This window comes from Leuresthes tenuis, unplaced genomic scaffold (assembly GCF_036924035.1).
Source record: "Leuresthes tenuis unplaced genomic scaffold, fLeuTen1.0.hap1 SCAF_7, whole genome shotgun sequence".
Lineage (NCBI taxonomy): Eukaryota > Metazoa > Chordata > Actinopteri > Atheriniformes > Atherinopsidae > Leuresthes > Leuresthes tenuis.
In genome coordinates, this window is record NW_027325361.1 from 13,639,485 (window position 1) to 13,664,150 (window position 24,666).

Below are 24,666 nucleotides of genomic sequence, written 5' to 3' on the forward strand. Positions count from 1 at the left end.
TCCAAAAAACAAACAAAGAGGTTTCTGAGAGAAAAAAAAAAAAATTCTTGGATACACATATTTGCACCTGTTGCTATGGTAACTATGGTGTTTCTACATGCACTCGTTGATTCTCTTTATACACCATCTAAAAATGCTAAGATGAGACTTTGAAGGGACTGTGATGGATGCACTTAAGACAGACGGTGGACAAAACACCAAAAAATATATTCACGGATGACACAGACGGGTGAGGATATTTCAGCCGATTTGCTACACACACCTGAATCTTACGATAATTCGAAACAACGGGGAGATTTTAGATGAGCCCGCCTTCAAAGTGGAAGCACTGCAGCAATTACTGTTTTGCTATTTTTTGACAGGCTGTAATAGAGTTGTTAGTTGTGCCAGTTTGTGTACGTGGGTGCTAAAGCTTTCATCACTACAAACAATTTCCTGACAGATGAATTTGGAGTGTTTAAGCTAAATGTCAGCTTAGCACAATAAAAAAAAAAAAAAAAAACTAAAAGCGGGTCAGTGTCTGCAGTCACGCTCCTGGCGTCACTTCTCCACCTGAAACGTGTGCGTCAGCGACAGTGGGTTTGTGCTTAGCCACTATCATTAACATTTATCTGGCCCACCTTTTCAATGAAGGTTTGGATGCGTGTCCCAGAGCTGCGACACCGCAGTGTGCTCTGCTCTGCAGGAAAATAAACTGAGCTGGAAGTGTCACTTAAAACACTTGCTGATTTCATTTGCAGTTAGTATTTCAACATCTTCAGGGCATTGACTGTTCAACTAGAGTCCTGGAATACCTGGAGTCCTGGCCCTACTTAAAATGACATATCGTAATTTAGGTGTATTTTAACAAAAAGAATTACATGAAGACTGAACAGAAAAATGGAGTCACCATCACTCGTGTACGACGCACCGGGTTGTATTCATCAACACACAGCGCTGCCCTCATTATCTTTGAATGAGAGCGGCACTGACACATCATTTGCTTTGCTAAAATGTGTCATCCTTCACCAATATGCTGTCCTGGCTGATCAAATCCAAGCAGGAACACGTTCCAGCTGGATCACTTTTATTTACGTCGTTTTTTTTTTTTTTTTACACATTCTTCATAATAACTGCTGGTATCGGATAAGCTCTCAAATAAAGGATCTGCAACTCAAAATTAACTTAAGTCATCAGTTACAGATTCAAATTCAGTGCATTGAAGAAATATGCCTTCACTAATGAGATCATTGCACCTACGTAAAGTTGAGAAATTCCCAACATTCTTCCAAAATTACATTGTATTGGAAGGCCCTTTGATCACCCCTTGGCCAGCAGGGGGAGGGTCCATGACTGACATAAAACTCCAGCCCTGCCTCCCAATAATCAGGACTCAAAACTCCCTTAAGATAAATTGTAGATGTCCCTTTTTCAGTGCCAGTATCAGACCGGTTCAAAGCTCAGTCGTCTGGTATGAGGGAATTACAGTTTCCATGGTAGATGTAAACGGGTCCATCGCAGCGATAGTACAACTGAAACACGTCTCCATAACCGTGGTCCCTCCACCAAGTGCACAGCTGGCGGTTCCAGCCACATGCCAGGGAATAAAACAGTTCAGGATGCTCCATGCCGATCATCGTGAAGAAGTCCTGATCACCCAGGTGGCCTCTGAAGCGGTACTGTTCTGCTAGTTTAGCCACATTGCTGGGCTTAAGCAACTGGTTGTAGAGAGCTGAGGCCCTCATAGCACTTAGGTCCAGTAACATCACACCACTGTTGAAGCCCGGGAGGCCGTCAGGAGAGGGTTCTCCCACTCTGGTCTGAGGGTTCTCCTTGCGATACTGCCAAAAGGTGTGTCTGAGGGAAGAAGAGGTGTTTTTTGTGGGTTAGTCGGTGTGCATTAGTCAACCAGTTTCAACTAAAAAGCCAGCATCCCAGCAACAACTATGGACGGCTGTTTAAATCCCAACAGTGGGGAAAAACTGTAGTTTGAGATTGTAGATTTGTAGAGCTTGTAAACAGACTGCTTGCATATGTTCATTTCTGTTGTTTTTGTGCTACAAGTTCGCTCGCATGAGACTCTGGAACAGATAAGCTAGTAACACCGCCTTGTTAGCAGGGCTGCCAGACCAGTGACCGTTTGTTCACCCCTAATTCAGTGGCACCATCTTAAGAATTAAGTAAGGGCTCTTGCACACCAAACCGACGTGAAGAACCTGCGGGAACAAGAGGCCGTCTGCTGGGTCTTGTCGTTGCCAGCGAGGACACCCAGCAGTGAAATGATCACCACAAAGAAAACGTCCGACCTCTGGCTCGGAGGTACAATATACACCTGCGCCTTCGAAAACAAAGAAAGTCAGACATTCAATACACAATAATCAGCTTGGTGTGCAAGGTCCCAAATGTCCAAATATAGATGAAAATTGCACATGCATGCATTTTTTTGTTTTCTTTAATCACTCGCCTTCGTGGTTCATTAGCAGCCTGCCACAAGTGACAAATGATGTCAGCAGACTATCCCACCGTACTGTACATGGATATGTTGTTGTTGTCCGAGGGCTTAATAAATCATGTAAACTAGCTACATATTCATATTTTTTCGCTGCCATGAGAGTCACTGATTAAAGCTTGGTGAGGTGCACGAGGTTTGAGAGGCATGCAGTGACTTGCACTAAAGCACTCAGTTTCGCAAACGCAGCCGCCTGCCAGCTAACCCTACGAGAAGTCACTGAGTCACCGCGCCTGCAGCAAGAAACTCCTGACGAGATACAAATACCGATTGCAGTACGAATGCATACAGAGTCACGCCAAAGACTGTCGTTTCAGACAGGAACCTGCCCTGCTCTGAGATCAGTTAAAAGCTGAAATCAACAGCAAACGGACACGGCTTGTACAAATGGTTCAGCAGTCAGCATTAGTTTTCCTTTTAGTTTGAACGCAAATCATAAAACTTTTTTTGTCTATCCATGTTTGAGCTGTATGTTCCGTAAAGTTAGAAATATCTGTGTTTCAGTCCACATTTGCTGAGCAAACAGCACTGTGGCCAAACACAGGAAGAGAATTGGTCCAGCAGTGTCAGAGCATGTTGGAGCGCCAGAAGCTTGTGCCAACTCAGCACCCTGTTCTGCCAACATACCAAATCTAAAGCAGTTAGTGTAGCTAGTGTATCAAAACATATTTTTCTGGCTGGTTTCTGTCTGCTTGGATTTGAAAATTTGACTCAGCTGAATTCTCTGGCTGCGCATTAACCTGGACAGTACAGGCACTGTAAGCTTCAGGGTCCAGTACGAAAGAGCAAAACACTGGAAACGTTACCATTTGCAAACCTGCAGAACACCAAACAACTTTAACAAGGGCCCACTAATAATATCACCGCATTTTTACTTTAAAAAGACAAATGGACTGATGAGCCGTAACAAACCACAATAAATAGCAGGGCTAATTGCAAGCTGACACCGTCCAACTGAACTGCAAACACTGCAGTTTCCGTAAGAAAGCTGCCAGCCGAGTGTCAACAAATACAGTACCTACATTCATTCATGTGCTTCTGTTGACCCTCAAGGAGCTGCTGGACCCACAGTCTTACTCAAAGAAAACAAGAAGGTCTGATGAATGATGCTCGTGTCTGGTAAAAGAAATCTGATAAGAAAAATGTAGCCCTGGTTCAAAAAAATACAGCTCAACATACTGAAGTGAGTATAAACTCTGTTCATCCCACATTTACTTCAAAGCACCCGGGCTGCAAATAGATGGTATGATTGGCATTAACAGAACAGAGTAGAATGGGTTTTTTGTCATCTTGTAGGAGGAACAGATGGGTCTGAATAGGATGCTTGGGGAATAACACAACACAAGGTCACTTTCTTAGAGTTTGTGTTACGGTGCTTCATAGCTCTCACGGATCTATAGAGACAGTAACTTCCAATTCTGTGCTTGTTCCATTTTTTTTTTTTTTCCTTTTGGGGGTTGAGTGGATCAGGTCAAGTGAGTACAGAATTCTCTTGTCCACACACTAACAGCTGCTGTGAAGTTGTTCTATTTCCACTGAACATGAGGATGAATATTGCCTGAATGCTTGTGAACACACGTACACACATGCCAAAGAATTTAAACTATTCTTATTCCAGGCCAAGCTGCATCAAACCTAAAGATTAAATATTAATTGACAAATGTGCTAAAACACATACACTAAGCTTACTGTAGGGAACCAGTTTTGTGACTAAAAACAAAAATCACCTTAGACCTGCAGACCTCCTTAGTGCTGATAGTACATGTGGTGATATTGTTTAGAATGAATATGCTTTGTATTATAAAGTATATACTCAATATATACAGTGCAGACTGACCAGATCTAGCATGAGAAGCAGACGCTCGGAGTAATGGTTGGTTGTTATTACTGACCTATATATTTAGCAGCTGTAGCCTGTCCTCACGGTTTTTAATACAGTCTGTTGGGTTGGCAGCTGGGGACTTGTGGCCCTTGTGGAGCATTAATCATCATGAGGACACTGGGCCTACGTGCCCTGAGACACATCCAGGGTGAGTGAGGCCAATAAGGGCACATTTACAATTACTTTTCCATGATGCTGTTTTCAACACAAGAATGTACTGAGTGGATCAAATGTTCCATGTAATTCTGTCTAATGATGGCCATCACATATGACTGACAACATTCTGGTTTTTAAATGTCCTGCTGGTTGGGGGGGGGGGGGGGGGGGCTTCTTCAGAGGCGACTCTTGACAACAACACGTGTTCAAAGTGTAGGTACAAGCAGGCTTCAGAAAGCAGCTACAGAAAATACTACTTTTCAGATATCCACAGACCAGCATTGCTTTCAATAAAACCGATGATCTTGCCATCTATTTTTAAAATGATCCTTTACCGTGAGCATTTACATTTACACTTATATTATCAGCAGCGATTAATCTTGAATAGACACAGTGAGAACAAAACCATCCTCCATCTTTCTGGTTGTGGAAGTGACAATTTCTACTCGTTTGACTGGTTGCCCGAAAAAAAGCAACGTCAGCATCTTTCTTAAAAGTTTAGAGATTTCAAACTAAAGACAATCAGAGCTGATCAAAAGACGCCAGGTGCAGTAGGTGGCAACATACAACTGAAAAAAACAATCGGACAACTTTCCCCGACAGCGGCTGGGTGTTGACGTCCTTTTCTCACAGGTCAGTTTTATACCCTGCACCCAGACAATGTTGAAGTTGGGCTTCAAGTAATTTCTCATTTCTGAACTTCTCAGATGTGTACGTGCTTACTGCACATATGGCATTGGGGGAAAAAACATCTGAGAGGTTTCAAGTGGTAAATGATGGAGATCCACACTTTGCTCTTATACAGATTAACACTATTCAGTTACTGTGTTTTCTCAAGGTTTGGCTGTTTAGATTCTCTCCGTCTAACATGATCTTCACCTGGTCAACCTGTGATATTTCCCCGTTTCTCGGATGGTGTCGAGTCTTTCTCTTGCTACTGGTGGCCTAATTTATAAATCATTTGTGTGCCCTGCATACTGTGGCGAACACGACCCAGAGTGCAGTGCGTTGTGATGTTGCTGCCCATTCTTTAATTGACACGACTTTACAGATGAACTCTTGGTTGTTTAGGCAGAAGATTTCCTTCCACACATCCATAACAGGACAGAATAAGGTGGACCAGATAGCTAATTCCCTATGATAATACAATATAATACTGTATTATGACATGGAATTCGGGGGAAAAAAAAGTGTTTTCTCTTAATTTAATTTAATCTGAAGTCATTAAAGAAACATCAGTTGCATTAAACAGACATGAAATTATTCTCAGACATATTTTTACATAAATAACACCAGGACCTACTAACAGCAGAGCTGCAGGCTTGATGGAGTAACACATAGGTTTATAATTACAATTAAATTAAACAGTCACAATTAAAGCATCAAATACAGCACGTTCTCGTCAGGCACATTTTTTTCTGTTCCAGTACACCGAAACAGACTCAAACTACACATATAACCCACCAACTTTAGATTGGTGCTGGTCCTCTCTCACAGTTCACACCTCCATCTCCTCCAGTGTCCACTTTTTGACTTGTGAAAGAATGAAAAGCATTAGCAGAAGACAAGGACATTCTGTGCTGCCATTTCAGCCAATTTTTTTCCTTCAATTTGTTCAGGACAAGAAACGGCCTGCTCTCTGATAGCTGTGTCAAACACTTTCGCTGTCAGAGGGAAGTCTGCTAGTTGGGTGCATAAATGAAATGTCTGGTCCTTTTCATCGCTGAGAGCTTGCTATGAAAAACAAAAGAAAATTCCAGTGCTGGTGGGGAAGAGGAGCCTTAACACAACAATGCATGAGGTGCTGCAGCTGATTTAAAATCAGGGTTTTGAAATCCTGTTGAGTTTTCTCCCATACGGCCTCATGTGCTTCAGTCCACTGAAGGCTATAAATGTGAAGGTTAAAATCAATCAATCAACATAGATTAAATATCATAAAATATAAATACAGATCTTAAAATACTCAATTTTCAAGGTTAGCTTGTAATATAGCTCACGAATAACATCTTTTGATACAACTCTACAGCAAAAAAAAGGAAATATGTGGGATGTAACACACAATGGATTCAATGCACAATTCATAGAGAGAGAGACTTCCTTCTGGCTCATTGTGTGGCCAAACCTTTGTGACGGAGGAGACGCAATATCGCAATAACCTTCCTGGCAAATTAAAAATGTATTTGTGACACTTGTTTAAATGGGCCATGTCTCCTGGGTTAAAAGAAACACACAAAAAAAACCCTAAAGCAGCTGCACGGAAGAGATGTGGGTTTTTTTGTTCAATAATGAACTTTTCAGTAGCAGGATGTGCTATGAATGTGGCTGGTGGGAGGATGCTTTCTCCTGCATAATGTTCTGTCCATTAGCGCCACAACAGAGTGGGAGCTGAGAGCACCGCTCTGTTGAATGCAGGGAAACACTCCAGCAGAGAGGATGCACACAGGTTTGAAACATTCTGTCTAATATCCAACACGGCATCTGACAGGGATTGCAGACCAGTAGCAGGTTGGTTTCTAAAAAGCTTACTCGGTTTGGCGCGTCTTTCGAAATAAAACAAAATTTTGCCTTGTTTTGGGTGCAGATTCAACACTAAATACATAAAGTATGAAATGATTTGATGAGTACGGCACACATGACACTGCATGCTCATAGCTAAGCTGTGGCTACAGACTGGGTGGACAGCAGTACCTTCCAAAGCCTCAGTGACATAAACCTCCACCCCAACTGCCATTCAGACTTTTTAATTTCCTTTCAGGTAGACAGGAAAAATCAGTTGTTGGTATCGGGAATGCGATTTAAAACTCATGCCAATGGAGTGAGTTATCCTTCAGGCAGCTCCCAGACGGTGGGCACAAAACCAACACAGTTTCAACCAGGGATGCTGTGCAAGCCAAGAGGCACAATCTCCTGCTGTGTTGATGTCCGCTTTAAATCGAGTGTGTCCGGGCTCACAGGAACAACATTAGCAGGGGTTTCCCAGGGTTGGCAAACCGCAGAGCTGTAGAGTGGCGGAGCAGAGATAGAGATCTTTTTGGAGATGTTGGAGCCAACTGGAGCCTGGCAGGAAAACTCCAACTCCATTTCTACAGCACTCAGACGCTAGAAATGCTCATGTAATTACCCACGTGGACCACAGGATTAATCCTACAAAAAAAAAAACCCAAAAAACTATTTTCTGATGAAAGACAATAGTTTTGCGAGTAATTGTCTTTGCGAGTGTGTCAAAAGATGTGAATGCAATCACAACTGAGGGCAGACTGGTACAACTGTTACACTGGTCACGTTAAATATTACCTCCACACAGTCGCAATAAGAACATAAAGTCAAAGTTGTCAGTAGAAGTCCTTTTATCTCATAGATACTAGGAATTTAAAAACATAAAGAAAACATTACCATAAACAAATTATCATAGAGATTAAGGTAGAAAACTGCAAGTCTCTCCTTATCTGCCCTCCTCTAACAGTCAAACACGTTATAATTCATTACGGCACAGTCTTAAAGAGCCCAGAGGAAACCACCTGCCTGTGTTTATACCAGTGAGCAGCAGTGAGCAGCTGCTACACGACATATCCCACCTGACCCGGCCTGGCCCCATGCAGTCCTACCAGCGCACACAAACATGCACACAGTGACGTCCTGTTTTGATGCCGTGCCTGGGTGGAAAACAGTGAAGTAGCCTAAACGGATCAGCCGTGTTTGTTTTACTATCTCGGAGTGGGACGGAAAAATCAGCTGGGGAACAAAGAGCTTTAAAGTGGGTGCCCCTCATTTACGTATGTATGCGTACACGTGCGCGCACACACACAGATGCACACGCACACACACATGGTGTTTCCGTAAGTCTAGTGGAGAGTTCAGTGAATACATTTACTGGACATTTACAACCACTAAAAAAGTCCAAACGTAAAGCACATCTTCGTATTCGTATATCATTTAAATCTGCTAAAAAAATCTATACTGGAAAGAAAACAACAACCGATATGAAAGGCTGGTGTGTCCTCACTTCTAGAAAAGTCTCACTCAACATCTTCCCAAGTTGATGGGAAAAAAAAAGAAGAAAAAAAACACTCTTTGTGCTTTGCTAACTGAAGTAAAAGTTTATCTCAACTGCACAAAACTCTTTCCCAGTTTCACCAAATATGTTCAACTGCTCAATAACTGGGATCCTCTGGGACCAGCTTCAAAAGCTTTAAAAAGAATAGAAATTTGCATTACCCCCTAACATCTAGTTTGTTAAAGGGCAACTCCGGTATTTTTAAACCTGGACCTTATTTCTGTCATGAAATACGTTCATCTTCTCACCGAGAACCGTTTGGTGAAAGTCGACCCCCTAACATCTCGTCTGTTAAAGGGGAACTCCGGTATTTTTAAACCTAGACACCCCTCCCCCTTCACCTTCAATTTGCATTGCCAGCAGTAAGTCAATGAATCATTTCTGGTGGGTGCTGGCCCTTCATCACCAAATGTGTTTCAACTTCAGGAGGATTAGGCTTGCATTTTTGCTTTTTGCAGAATAAAATAATTTGAATATACGTCTGAGCTACACAAAGTAATTCATAAACAAAACAATGCCTACAGGTGCCCGGGTGTACAGCTGTAGAAATACGATCCATCCATTTGGTGCTTTTCCGCTGTTTTTGTGTGTGCACACATACACTTCAAGTATGGATCCAGCTTTCTGTTTTATAAGGAAGATCCCAAAAATTGAGTTAAGGCCCCCGGTCGCCACGGTTCATTTGACAGATGCTAAACTGTTCATCCAGTCAGAGTCAGAAAACAGATTTACACTGAGTGGACAATTACAAGCAAAAGACTGCACGCTCAAAGGTGGTCGTGATGCTGTGCTTACCTGTAGACTGGCTGCATCTCTCTGGCGATGCCTAGGACTGCTCCTGGGGGAAATTTGTCAAACTCCTGAAAAAGGTCTCTGATGTTGGTTCTGTACTTTAGGTCCAAATCAAGCTGCACCATGTGTGTCAGACCTAAAAGAGAAGCACAAGACGCTGGTGATAGCAATAAGGCCAAACATAAATAAAACAAAACAAACGTACAATAAGATAACAGAATAAAATAGTACAATAACCAACCATCTGTATGAATAACTAAGAATAAAGCACATCGTGTTCACCCCATGTGAATGAATGATTAATTACAATTCTTTTACCCAGGTTTGATAAACGATGAAAATTAGTCTCCATGTAGGATTTAATTCTGGGAGCACGAGCTCATTCTTCACCCTGCATAGTCACTTCTACGAGTCCTTCCAGGAGTTGGAATAATTAGAAGAAATAAGAGCTACACCACCAAACTCAGGTAGCTGCTCTGCGGTGGTGGATTTGACCTTTTCTTCCAGTAATGCTACCACCGACCTAAAAGTAAGGAGGCTGGGTGAGAGAGTGAAGAGAAAGCAGTGAAAAACGCACAGACGCTTGGGTAGACTCGAAAAGAGACGAACAGCACTTGGCAGCTCTGAGTGCACACACAGTAAAGGTCAGTGGACTTAAAAAAAACAACAACTGTATTTTGCTGTTTGTGGAGAAAATCATAACAGCTGTAACCAGGATATTCAGACCCTCATCTGTTCATTGTTTCAGCTTCCTATATTTTGCTGGTAGCTATGGTGATGACGGGATAGGAAACTGTCAGGCCTGGTGCACCGTGGGCACAACATAACCGCAACAGAAGACCCACTGTGAGAGACTGATGGACTGGGTTTGACAGCTGTGGACTGGCACAGCTGGTGTTGATTTAAGGAAAAACAAGCTGCGCACTTTGGTCAGTTGTCATCTTATTAGCAAGATCGCGACCCTTTCTGAAGCTCAGCTGGGTATTCGGTTCATCGTAATCCTGGTTCGGATCAAACGTGAGCTGCACCTCCGCAGAATTAGCAATTACTTCATAATGCAGAGGGAATGAAGACTGAGGTCATTGGATTTTCATGCGTTATTCGTCAGTGATGTCAACAAAATGTGATTAGAGGGAAAACAGGAAGAGTCGCAATTACTGGCTAGTCCATATTACACTACAGCATGTGGAAAAAAAGGCATGTAACTTGTCATGGTGAAAAGTGACTTTCAACTAAATGTTAGGTGAGCCGTTTCTGTATTCTTGGCCTGTGCTGATCGTATTACACTCCAGGTAATTAAACTTTGTACACTTAAGATTTTGTAGACTTTTTCAGGCCCAGAAAAAGAGCTGATAAACGATAGGACCGTGGCATCCATATCCAGGCTGGGTGATGCACACTCTCCAACTTGTTAGATTTGTTCTTAAGTCCCTAAAAACTAGTAAAATGTGCTTTCTTGCTTAAATTTGATCTACTTAATTCAAAAATAAAAACGACAGAATGAGACTTTAGAAACTTGAATAAGACAACAAATGTCAGAAAATTATTCAATTGATTGAATATTGTGTTTTATTGTCATTAATTGTTCTATCAGGGTGAAAAGAGAACAAGTCAAAGACCAGACTCACTGGGGTCAATGACTGCCGAACTTTTGAGAAAAGGGAGGGGAAAAATGTCGTGCTTTCCACAAAACAGCCTCTGAAATGCACAGCAAAGGATTCCCATGTGGCTACAGGAAGATCATGGCAGGGCTAGAAGCGTTCACTAAAACATCCAAGTGCACGTTTCTGTGGAAACAAATGACCGAAAAAGACGACTCAGCAATGTAGCAGCGGCCTGTTTTCTGTGCTCTCCAAACAAGGAAGCGGCTCATCACAATGCCGTCATGTACTGTGGCAACACAGAGGAGTAATCTCTGCATCGGGCAGTGCTGTTCGTTTGCACTGACGGGGCTTAACTTGTGTGCGTTTTACAGGAAGAGGGTCCGAGGCTGATACAACACTGTGATGCGATGGGTTTGATGTTGGACCGGCGACTCAACGCAACGCGATTAGGTCAAAGCCGCGCTGATGTTTTTTGTTTTTTTTTTAAATCACAACAAATGTTACTACAAGTCAGTAAGGACAGCACAAGAGTAACTCCCCTCCACACAATCTTTTACTACATTTAAATATGTAAACGATGACTTTGGGATTTAGTTTGGGCTGAATTTCAGCCCTTTTTACTATTTTTAAACCACTGCCTGGCGTTGACATGTCTCCCATAAAGGTCCAGGTCTGTTGAGTTGATAAGAGTTTCTATCCCTTTTAAATTTCTGTATTTTGTTTTTTTTTTTTTCCACATTGCAAGAACAGCAAGCAGCTGAGCCAACATTTCTGAACCTGAGGTTTGTTTTTTCGCTCACAGAGCCGGAGAAACATTCCTGACATGTTTTGTTTGGACATGTTAAGAGGTTGTTTGTGGTGGCACTGCTGGCAGCAGCTGTCTGCTTGTGTTATGTGCAGATTGTAAAAAATATGAATGAAACTCTCTTTTTCACCTTTCCATGCCCTCCATTGTTCCAAACAGCCATGCTCCTTGTATCTTAGGGTACATTTGTTGACCAGATAAACAGTTCTGCTGTACTTCTTGGTTATACTTCATGTGCGATCTACATTTGATGTGATAACATAAAAAGCAACAGAATGTCTTTGAGTTTCCTGTTTCACGTACATTCACATCTTTGTCAACTGTTGCCCTGCTTCCTGTGCTCTCTACCAATCACTGAACAGATTGTAGTCAAGTCAATCGCATCATCTACTGGATCAGATTAGCTGCCCCTCAACTTGAAGCCTGCTCCTATTATCATCATGAAAAAAAAGTGGCATGAGGTCCCACTTTTTCAGACTGTGGGAGGAAGCCTGAGTACCCGGAAAGACTCCTTTCATGCTTGGGGAGCATATGTAAACAAGAGGGGCTCTCAATCTGAAAATTCACCGAATCTAGCAACACAAAGCTAAAAAAAAATATACTGTGTGTGCATTAACAGGGAAGGTGTAAAGTGTAAAAAGATTTAGAAAGGGTGTTAATCAATGCACTCATCCACAGTAACATAAAAGTTTACTATTTTAGAAAAAAAAAATGCTTTAAAATGTTAGTTGAGATCCAAAGAAGAACCATTTCGGTTGAAATCATGGGCAGCCTTCAAGGTATACATTTGCTGCAGGAATAGTGTCATTAGAGTGGCTCTCAGCTCAACACCGAGGCTCTGGTCACATCAGACAACTGACTGACTAAACCTTGAGTCAGCCTCAGCAACAAAACAACAAGGACGCCATTATCTAACATCACATTTTTCAGGAAGTAAGTGGGTCAACCTTATTAAGCCTCAATACTAGTCTTGATGTGAGCACTTAGAGCCTTGTTTGTAAAACACATTGTTCTCTGCTTTCACCAGCAGTCACTGGAAAACAGCCCTTTTTAATCATTTATACGCATTCTTATTGAACTCCAAAGCACCCAAATGTTGATGCGTTCCCTTCTTCAAAGTCCGTTTGACGCCAACAGCACGGTCCTCGAGCCACAGGCTAGTTTTTTTAAAGAGCCTCTTTAAAAGGGGTCATATCTATCTTTAAACAGAACAGTTTAAGTGCTTTTCCAGACAACCATGAAACAAACTTAAGTGATTTATTTCATTGACCTAGAACACAAATAAATGGCTAAAAATGCATTTAAGTGTGGCCATTCTGTTTTTTATGCACCAGTTTATCCATCGGCCTAAAAGTTAGGAAGTTTATGGGAATCTACTCTGGTCCACTCATTAGACATGCTGGTCACATTCGAACCGGGCCTGCTATTATATATCAGTACTACCCCTGTAACCCTGGTGAGGCAGAGTGAAAGGTACCGTTATGACAGGTATGGCTTTTTGAAAAATGTCAGTGCACTTCAGTTTCTTACAAATTACCTCTGACACCAAAATGTAAAACTTCACCTTCATGGATATTAAGGAACTTAAAAGCCAGCCCACGGATAACAATTACGAGGGATATTCAAAGGTGTCATCACGGTCTAGAAAAAGAAAGGAGAAAAAACCGTTTTACATCCAGATGAGATCATAATTTGATCCCAACAGATCAGCTGTTGTTACTCTTCAGGTAACCATCTCCCTTTCCTCTAGTGATCGTTTCACACATCAACGGGGCAGCTGGAAAAAAGAAAGGGTCGTGTTGTAGGAAAGCTTCATGTTCCAGCATGCCGAGATCTCCAGTAGGAATACACAAACATGCAACACCTCCCCAGTAATGAAAACAGTGTTTCTTAGAAACCTTATCTTTAGTTATAACAGCTTTCCACTGTGCAATATAGGTTTCAACCTCCAGGGACAGATGGTGTGAAAATGGAGTCCTGATTTTAAACCATTTCTCACTTTCTCCATCAATGAATGTAGTACTCTCACATTCCCATTTCTTAATATCTAAAAACAAAGAATTCTGTCTCAAAGCTGCTTTCTACTCAGTCATTATGATTGATGGTGGACAGGTGGTCTTCTATCGTGCCTTAAAGAAATGTCTGTGCTGTCCCACTGTATTGTTGTGCTAGTAAATGACACTACAGTTAAACTCATCTGGACTCCACAGGTTTAATAAAAACGAAATAAATAAATACACGCTTCAAACTCTGTCGCATTCAGACCGTTTACGTGGCTTAACATCTGAAACTGAACAGTGACATTTACATCTTCACAATCTAACTTCAAACTTCCACTCCTCCCGCTAACAGCTGTGATTTCTATTTGTGGAAATCACTTTTGTTCTCTCTGTGTTGTTAATCAGAAACAATGTTCCTAGACTGCCGAGTGGCTCGCTGAATGGATTCTTTTTCAGAAAAACAGTCTAAGAAGACATAGTGTGCAGTAAAAAAAAAAAAAACAAAGTTCATGAGCACCCCCCCACTGCTCTGCTTCTCCGGAGACGACCACATAATGCTCTTTGTGGATAAAAGCCTACCTTCTACAGAAATGTGTGATGGCTTGGACACACAAAGTAGACTAGAGGCACATGGCGTGATCAATAATCATTTTAGGCCAAAACGTGACGGGCAACATTGCTTGTTACACGTGACAGTGAATGCTTCTTAAAGACAAGGATGAAGACCATTTTGATCAATTCTGCACTCCACCTAAAGAAACTGAATGACAGCAACGGCAATCTGAACCAGTTATTAATTGTCCTTTTTCAAGGGACATTTACTCAATTTCCCATTTTTTCTCCTCCTAACCAACAGTGCATACAGGGATGATGTGTCCGGTATCAGATTCGAGGCCTCCTGTCGAAATAAATGCAGTTTAGCGATGTCTTTTTGAAACATGCAAGGTATTTCCTGAAAGAGATGCCATCTGTGCAGGAGCCTTTACCCTTAAAAATTGATGGTGACTTTCCAGATGTGCAAGTTGCCAGTTCCATAGGGACGAATGCACCCCCACACCATCAGAGATACAAGCTTTTGGACTGACAGCTAATAACAAGCCGGGTGGTCCCTCTCCTTTTTAGTCTAGAGGATGCGGTGTCTATGATTTCCAAAAACTATTTCACATTTTGATTTGATTTCATCTGATCACAGAACCGTTTTCCACTTCGTCTCTGTCCATTTCAAATTAACTTGGGCCCAGAGAAGGCACCGTTTCTAGATCATGATCATGTGAAGATCACAGGCATCTGATATTGATTTTCATTCATCTCCCTTGTGAACAGAGACGTCTCCTGAAACTTTCTGTGATATTATGTGCTGTAGATGATGGATTATTCAAGTTCATACTGAAGAACATCATTCTGAAATTGCTTCACAGTTTATAAAAGCATTATTTTGCACACTGCTGAACATCTGCTCATCTTTACTTCTGAGAGACTCTGCTTCTCCAAGGTGCTTTTCTTAAATAACCAATCGTGCAGCTGACTTGTTGCCAATTAGCCTAATTAGTTGCAACATGTTCCCTCCAGCTCACTTTTCCAGCCTTTTGTTGCCTGTGTCTCAACTTTTTTGAGACGCGTTGCCGCCATCAAGTTCAAGGTGTGCTAGTATTTTTCAGGAAACAGCACAGACACTTCAAACATTTGATATGTTTTCTATGTTGTATTGTGAATTTGTAAATCATTGCATAGATTTTCTTTACATTTTACACTTTTTAAAAATTTTTTTTAAAATTAGGTTTATAAAAATAAAGTAATTATTGTACACAGTCATGATAAAAGGTCTAAAGATTTACGTCACACCTCACACTTTCACCCTTGAGTAATGAGGGGATGGCGCTCTGCTTCCAGGAAGACTGAGATTTCAAGTTTCACACGTGTGCCTCTGAGTGCTATTGACTAAAACCTCAAAGCCTAAAGACTTGGTTCATCTGTGGAGTGATGCCCCATGCTGCACACCCACTGAAGTGAACCGTACAACAGAGGAGAGATCACCGTCAGTGCCAACACAGGGGGCACAAATGTGGGCCGCAGCGACAGAGCGCTTCCTTCCTTCCTCACTCCCCAGGACCTCTGCAGCGCGCCACGTGTCTGTTAGATACCAGTCCAGCCGGCCTTTTCCAGCTGTGCACCAGCAGTGCCAAGTTGAGGAAATAAACATCCAACTGAATAAAGAGCAGTCTGCCAGAGAATTCAAACAGAACATAGACCAATGTAACTATATTAATGTGTCTGTTATGAACGCTTCTCTCCCGGCAACAATGTTAGAAAGGAACACCTTCTCTTAACCACAAGGGTTAAGAGAAATGTGGACGAGTTCTGACACAAAATATCAAGACACTGACACCTGCTATAATGCCAGCTAATGGGACAATTATGAGTGAGGCTGTTAAAGGCCATCCTAACTTATTCCAAAGTGACCTAAATCTAAAGTTTCATCCCCGAGAAGTGATAGAAAAAGTCCTCGGTCTTACTTTCAGGCATGATGTGATGCATGGCTACAGACAGGAAGAAGATGGAGTCGCTGTAGTAGGCTCCAGAGCCGGCGCTGAAATGCTTCTGCATGGCTTCCACTATAGGGAAGAGCTTCTGTGTGAGCTCCACCACGTCATGAAAGGACACCTGAAGGGAATATGAACAAAGTGGAATTAAGTTTGAACAAGAAGGTCAAAACTGCAGTAAATTTGATTAGATGTTATCTGCTGTTTTGGTTATTGCAACATGATTTCAACATAAACTCCTCTTGCCTTAAAGATGGGGGTCACATTACTTATTACTATAACAAATGTGATGGTCCTTGCCAACATACCCCTTCCCTCCAATCAGAATGCAACAGAAACACAAGAATTGCACGTGTCTGGTGGTATCCCCTTAACTTCAGGGAAACTTCCCTGTCATTAATATGTAAATAACCTTAAACATGGAAAAGAAGAGTGGCATTTTAGTGACCACCGGTATCACAATGTTGTTCGGACCTATTCTTTTTCCAATTATCAACTGTTGTCAAGAAAATGTTTTGCTTACAGCTGAGAACTTGTTCGCAGCGGTCAGAACTGTTCAAAAGTAGTAGCACAAACCGAATGTATATGGCACATATTAGTAAAAAAAAAAAAGAGAGAAAAAAGGGTAAAGGTGGATCATTCATTACAGACTGTAAAAGTGAAGCCAATGTTAAAGAGTGACGAAGTCACGTTTTCCAGCCAGAGCTGTGAGAAAAAGAAAAAACAACCCGTGAGAAACAACCAGCCACCACAGGTGCTTTTGCTAAAAAAGGATATCCGATAGAGGAATTATTCTGAAGAAGCCCCGTTGATGTAGACAACATGTGTGCAATATAGGTTTATTAATAGCTTTGGTAAGATGCTTTCTGGTGTTCAAGTTTCCTGCCTCGTGCTGCTTCGATGAGCCGTAAATCCCACATCAGCTTTGAGGCAGCGGTTTCTGATTTGATCATGTGCAGCTCCAAGGATTACAGAAAAAGGATCTTTTTAAAATACATGAAGCGCGGATCATCGTTAAAGCTTTGCAGCAGAAAGAAATGCATATGATTTGGTTGTTCATTCAGACCATGAGCGTATGTTAGAGGCTTCAGACAAACTGGACAATATGACAATATTACAAACCAAGCCAATGAACCTCGGTTATTTAATGATTATTTATTTGATGGTAAAGTCTCTGATGTTCATTTTAAATCAGATCTGGCTCGGAGTTCCGCTGCTAATGTGATGCAATAAAATAAAATTAATCACTTCCCTGTGGCGATGATGGTGAATAAATGCAGTACCCCCTAAATCCAACATTTCTGAAAAGTTTATTAGGGTTTATCCTAGAAAGGCTCTTTTGAATGACTTCCAACAAACAAAAGATGACAAAATAGAAGATTTATCCCAATTACTTTCCTACAGCTTTGCCATATTAGGAAATGCAAGACAGTTTAAAACAATCTTAAGCGTTTTGCAGGTTTCTAAACACAGACTAAAACCAACTGACGCGAGGCCATGATTTGAAACCCCACAAAGCACTTCTACAGCGAGTCTTGGACACAATGAACAAAAACAAAAGGTTTTCTACATTGGCACAGAGAAAACTGTGCATCTAAAGCTTAGGTAGTGGCATACGAGTATATTTACCTGCACAAAGCAAATTTAAGTAAACTTTATGGCATGTTTGGTAGCTATGTTGCTTCAATTTTTGTGTGATGCTTTCAGACAGAATGCCAGCGCTGTGCAACATGTCCTTTTTTTTACTTTTCCAGTCCTCCACTTCTGAACCAAGTATGAAAGTGGGGACAAGAGAACTTTAAGAATGTGAACACTTGAGTCCCAGTCAGGAGAACATCCATTTCAGAGGAACTAGGGAGCATGACTGCGAGTCACACATGCAGAGACCAAAGTCTTCACGACTTCTGATTTAGCCCATTCTATAACCCGATGAGTGGTTTTTGCTTTTACTGTGCAAATGTGCTGTAAATACTCACTTTCCGCATTAAATACCGTATTTTTCGGACCATAAGGCACACTTAAAATCCTTTAATTTTCTCAAGAATTGACAGTGCGCCTTAAAATGCGGTGCGCCTAATGTATTAATTAATTCTGGTTGTGTTTCTGACCTAGAACTGATTTTATGTGGTACACGGCGCTCAAAAATCTGTCAAAATGTTTTAAGCTACGAAGCTGCACTGCTTGATGGATTGAGCATTACGGCCACCGTAGTCAGAGCATCGCGGAGTAATACGACCTGTGCTTCAACATTAAGGTGTGTGCATTCATTCATTCCTTTTCTATACCCACAGCTCCAAAAATGGCTCCTGTTAAGAGACATGCTTACGAAGCGGATTTCAAACACAATTCTATCAGTCACGCAGTACAACAAGTGAGTTGAATAAAGTTTGACTTATCTGAGTTTTGTTTCATTTAATGCACCTTATAACCCGGTGAGCTTTATGTATGAAAATAGACCCGTTAGCAGTCAATCATTGATATTGCGCCTTAATGCGGTGTGCTTTATAGCCCAAAAATACGGTAAGAAAAAAGAATAGAAATAAGCAATAATCAGCAATAAGAATTTTACCTGGAAATCATATCACAACTGTTTCTTAAATCGTGTTCTGCCATTAGCAATAGAGGAAAACTGCTCAAAACGTCAGTTTGTTGTTTTAAGAACAGTCAGCAGAAATGAGCCTCTGACCTTAGTGACTCTGCAGGCTGTTCACTAAAAAGGTCAAGTGGATTCTTGAATTTACAGCTGTTGGGAGGTAGTGGGGGTTAAAATGTTTGCATAACTGCCATCTTATTCTTGTGCTCCACAAAGATTAAACCTCAAGGCTGGAAAGCACGTCAACATGCTCATAGATCAGTGCCTCCATCAGGCTCTGGGGAGTCCCAGTGTCATCTGTAACTATGGCAGGACAACCGTGTGTGTGTGTGTGTGTGTGTGTGTGTGTGTGTGTCCACGTGAGAAGAGGCAGTGAGTGAGCTTGTGTCAGTGATGGAGAAACATTTACCGAGGATTTATGGTCTCAAATCACCTTGTTTAAAAGCATCCATCTGGAATGAGACTGATAAAAGCAGCAGACGCACAGCCTGATAGTTCAATCCAGACGCCATTTGAAATTACAGAGCTTGTAAATTTGATTTTAAAAAAGCACCTTGCAAGAGACTTCAGTCTTTATAGAGCAACAGGGAAAGTGCAAATGATTGGCCTTCATTAGGATTTCTGGTTCTTAAGGTTTCTTAATCAGAGATGTAGTGATATTTGTTTTGGTACCTACCAGAAAGCATGTTCATCTAATGCGCACAACCTTTGCAGGCACGAACATGCACACATGCTAATCAAACTGCTTCTTTCCAAAGTTATTGTGCCCTGTGTCGGTGTTGGCAAGTAATCTTTTATTGCCCACACAATTACATAATGTATTACTCTTATAATTCCATCTGAGGATCATTGTGACTCATCAATACCTTGCACACCAGAGAAGAAATCCTTTAGAGGGCCTATGGCTTCATATCACCCCCCCAGTCATTCTTGCATTTGTTGTATACCCCCCTCCCATATGATTTATTTTTTTTTTAAATCATACAACAGTCAAAACTTTGAACTGTCCCCGTTTCACAGAAGTGGTTTGTATCTTAACTCGGTGTTAAAAAGGGACCTTAGAGGGTCCTCTGCGTCTCTTTGCCTAACAATGATCCATTTTACTTCACCAACACGTCAGACTACTCATCCTCTCCAGCACTTTACATCACACACTTCCGCTGGGCTCCAAGAGGACTACTGGAGAGTGTGACATGGAATCCAACCAGCAAGCGAAAAAGATGCCAAGATACGCTAAGCTGAACAAAGCTCTGATCATTCCAAGCAGGAATGGGATCATCCTAAAAACAACAGAGAGCTGAAACATCCACAGCAGATGATTTACATGATGAGACATTCCTGAGGAGGGAATAATAAAAAACACAAAAACAAACACTTGGCTCTTGGGGGGAGGATTTGGAAAGGAATAAGTCATTTGTAAACATGTTTATGGCTGTGTGCTGTGAGAAGCATATGAAAGAGGAGAAACTGGGCTGGACATCTGAAATGGACAAAGAGGGGACAAAATCCTCTTTTTTGGCACAAAGTAAAAGGTATATCCCCATTAGGTTTGGGCCATTTTAGCAGGCAAACACTGCCCCCGTGTGTTTCAACTTTAAACTGCACCCAATGTCTTACTTCCAGAGGAGGCCTTTTGAGTTAGTCTGAGGGGTCAGGATGTTTCACTCAAAGACCAAAGAGCATCTGAGCTGGGGACTGAACCTGAAGATTTCAGAAACCAGAAGAGCACCTAATCCATTCAATGACCTGCCAAAATGTAAAAAAACATATACACATAAATGAATAGTCGGGAACTTCGCTCACAAGCTCTCAGTTTTGAAGTCCTCTGCTTTCAAAGTGGATCTTGTTCCTGTTAAGACTTTTTATTTCAACACATTTCCATTCAGATGATGAATGCATCAACTTCAATTTTAAGATTTCCATTAAATTAATTTACAGCTGGCTATATTTTTCGAAAATCCTTTTATTTCTTCCCCTAATATATATATATATATATATATATATATATATATATATATATAAATATATATATATATATATATAGTAAATAAAGCTGTGCATGATGAGCTGTTCAAAATGCGTGTTCACCTGAAAACCATGAAGTGGCCTAATCTGGTGCACTGTAACCACGGTTACCAAAGGGTAAGGTGACCAACAGTTTCACTGCAAGATGTACAATGTCATCTAATGCAAATCAACTACAGATACAAGTTCTCAAAACTGAGTGAGGTGAAAAGTTTGTTTGATAAAACATCGTCTATTCTGACTGAATGTTTTTTGGGAGTGCAGTGCAGCAAAGAATAAAAGCAAAAGCAGGTACGTCAACACTGCCTTGGAGCTGCGGTCAAATCAAGAGACAGCATGACCAGTAGGTTTAGCTGTTCAAATTGGCAGCTTTAATTTAAATCTGCTATTTCTGTTAAGTGCAATGCCAGATCTGAATATCATCCAAAGCAGAAATTTATCATGATGTAGAATAATGCACGTTTGTGTCCATTTTTTGGAAGTGTAACACACATTTTCACACACGCCGGAGAACTAATGGAGGACAGACAGTGAGGTCTGACTTTCCCCACTTCCTACCTTCTACGGGCTCTATTCATGTCTATGACTGTTCTTGCGCTGTTATCAATGCTAATTCTACTTGGAAATATCTGAAATATCATCTAGCTAGTCGACAGCTGCTGCAGTTGCAGCCAAAATCGCAGAGATAAAGATTACCTGCTGCATCTGCACATAAATGAGCTGTAATGAGAGACCTGTCCAGGTGAACACTGCAACAGGTTCAGTGCTAATGTTGCCGCCATTGGAAGTCTCGTGTGTTTGTTCCTCCGGAACGTGTCTTAGAAAACATTCAGTAATGCGGTGCATGTGTGACAGTGACCAACAGATTTCCTCTAAGCACTAAAACGCTTTTTCTTTTGGTTTTCGAACCTTTTAAGTTCAAGAAACGAATGGTTCTCAAACAAAGCTTATTATGGTTTTACTTCATTTTATAACACTGGTGCAACTGCACCTTAAGTTGCATGAAACAGTAATTATTTCCAACCCATCTGTCCAAGTCATTCTTGTAAGCCCTGTACTTTCTGTACTGTTGTGTATTGCAACATATGTGCAGAAAGATATAGCAAAAAATGTTTTTCTTCAACATCGCTCACACCTATCTCGAAAGCTGACTCTTCTACCGCTTTATCACACAGGTGCACATTCAAAATACAAGAACCGAGCAACATAAACTTTGTCTGGCTGCAAAAAATTAACCATATGCTTTTAAAACATTCACTGCAATAACCTTTTTTCCCCCCAAAAGCTTCTGTTTAGATGAAATCAGTGGTTAACTGCAGGTACCTTTACATGGACAGAAAAATCTGGTATTAACCTGATTTAAGACCTTACTCTGAGTAAGACATTGCATCCCATTATGAAATGGTGTAGGGCGATGTAATGTGTCCAGGGGTTAACAAAAATGAATAAATAAATAAAAATAATAATCGGACTGTGATCTGATGTTGTGAATTGGAATATGACTAAAATAACCTATATGACATGAAAAATGGGATAATCGTCATTTAGAATAAGGTCGATGGCTGACATACTGCAGTCCTTGAGGAAAAAAACAGGAAGAAGACTTACCTCATATTTAAATGTTGCCTCTTGGAGAAACTCCTGAAGCATCTTCTGGCCCAGTTCTCGACTGGCCTGGTCACTCACAAAATGAAGCACCAACACTTCACCTTCCAGGAAATGTCCATGTTTCGCCATCGACAACATGGCCACTCTGAATTTATCCTGCAGGCTTCGGCTCTTGTCCACCTTGGTGAACATCATCAGTGCATGGTAGCGCTGGCCACCAGCCTCAGTGTTCCCTCTCCTGGACCCTAAAACCACACCTTCCCCTGCCTCATCACGCTCTTCCCCTCCTTGCTCATCTGACACAGCCAGGTGCAACATCCTGGTATCCACAGTGAGGTCCGCGTCATTTCTGTTGGTGTTGGCCTGGGTTTGTTTTATCCTCTTTGTGGTGCTGGAGAAGCTGTGCCTCTCTGAGCCAAAGTAGTAAAAAGCTACAACAGCGAGCGCAGCAGCCAGGAGAAGCACAAACTGATAGGATCTGAATGTACCGATCCTTCCCATGATTCTAGCGAGCAGTCTTAAGAAGCCCATATCTCCCTTCTGATGTCATGTAAACCGGGGTGTTAGAGGGAAAACGGTCACCATTTTGTGCTGGTCATCGCTCACAAACTGCAAACATGTTCCTGTAAGAGAAAATTGCTTGTTTTAGTACAAGCTCAGATACACAGAGGTGTTGGTAAAAGTTGAACAAAGTAAAGAATAATAATGATTCAAGTACTTAAATGCACAGCAAGCTCCCCATGATAAACACACTGGGGTTTAACAAGCCAGCAGTCTGTACTAACCAGTTTAAATAAATAAGGTTAATCAAAGTTTTACAGATGCAACTTAGATGTTTTGCTACCGTCACATTTTGTCATACTAAAAAAGGATGTTATGTCAGTTCAGAACTGATTTGTGGCTGTCATTTACACTCTACAAGATAAGATTTGTGTGCTCATTTTACCATTTGTATGAAAAATATTCAATTAGTGCTCATAATTCATAGTTTGGTTTTAAGGTTTTGTTGTGCAGTTACATGCTCGCGTGTCACGTTGCACCAGCGTCTTCACTTCACATGCTATTCTGTGGTTAAATCAAAATAAGTGTCACTTTTTTTTAACTTTTGCAGAAAAAGACTGAAGGTACGTGCCTGTTTGATGTCGTTGGCTCCACCTCCACAGCTTGTTCAGGGATTAAACTGCCCGAGAGTCATTAGTTTGGTAGAGGGTCGCCACAACACTTTATTAACTACACAATTTAGGAATTCAACACCACCGTGAGGTACCACTTAATAAAAAGGTAACCGCACAAACACACACAGCCACAACCTGTTGATATGTCATCGACGAGGGCGCTACGTTAGCGACAAGCGCCCAAATGTGGTCGCTAAGCGGCAATTCGACACAGTTTTTTTTTAACCCAGGATCTCACCAAAGCACGGTTTGGTCGATTATAATGACTCGTTTAAATTGCATGCCTATGTGGTTTTAAAACCAGCATGGCGTTTGCATAATTACGTCGTTTCGAAGTGAAAACATGCAGGAACATCAGCTGCAGAAGCCTCCAGCTAACAGCCTAGCAACACAATCCTGTGACATAGTCCTAATCACACCCACTGTAAGCGTCGACAATTATGTCGCCTTCACGTGCTGTCAGAATAACCATATCTGTCGTCTAAGGATAATTTCCACAATTACGGTGTCATAAATGTCATATAGCATATTTTCACCTCTATCTTCTGCATCTAGCTGTATGTATACGTTGTTTGTGAAAACAAAAACCCTAAGTTTAACCAAGTAAGTGAAATAATCTTAATAGCTTCCGAACTTGCACTTTTCCATTTAAAGCTAATTCATATATTCAAAGAATATTAACTTGGCGAGTTGTTACAAAATTTTACATCCCAGAAACACGATTTACTTGTCAGGTGCGTCGAAATTCAAATTATTGTCTACAATTGTCAACATTTTCCTACTTTATCAACATCTTGTATGAAGGGGACATTTCCTTGCAAAATATATTAATTATACTAGGGCTAAGAAGTTTAATCGAGAAAAATTAGCCAAGTATATCTGACCCCACATGTAAATCGTAAAAAAAAAAAAAAAACATACAAAGGGGAAATTAATGTTGACAT

The 24,666-nt window shown here is 41.2% G+C and overlaps 1 protein-coding gene across 1 annotated transcript; it reads right to left on the reverse strand.

Annotated features, from left to right (window-relative positions):
- Nucleotides 1–510: 510 nt before the first annotated feature.
- On the reverse strand, nt 511–23,168 carry xxylt1 (xyloside xylosyltransferase 1). The gene is made up of 4 exons (XM_072389378.1): nt 22,548–23,168; nt 16,295–16,442; nt 9,376–9,508; nt 511–1,836 (listed from the first exon to the last, which is right to left on the reverse strand). Exons 1-4 carry the CDS (start codon nt 23,076–23,078, stop codon nt 1,440–1,442), a joined length of 1,209 nt encoding a protein of 402 aa, XP_072245479.1. The 5' UTR covers nt 23,079–23,168; the 3' UTR covers nt 511–1,439.
- Between the last annotated feature and the right edge of the window lie 1,498 nt (nt 23,169–24,666).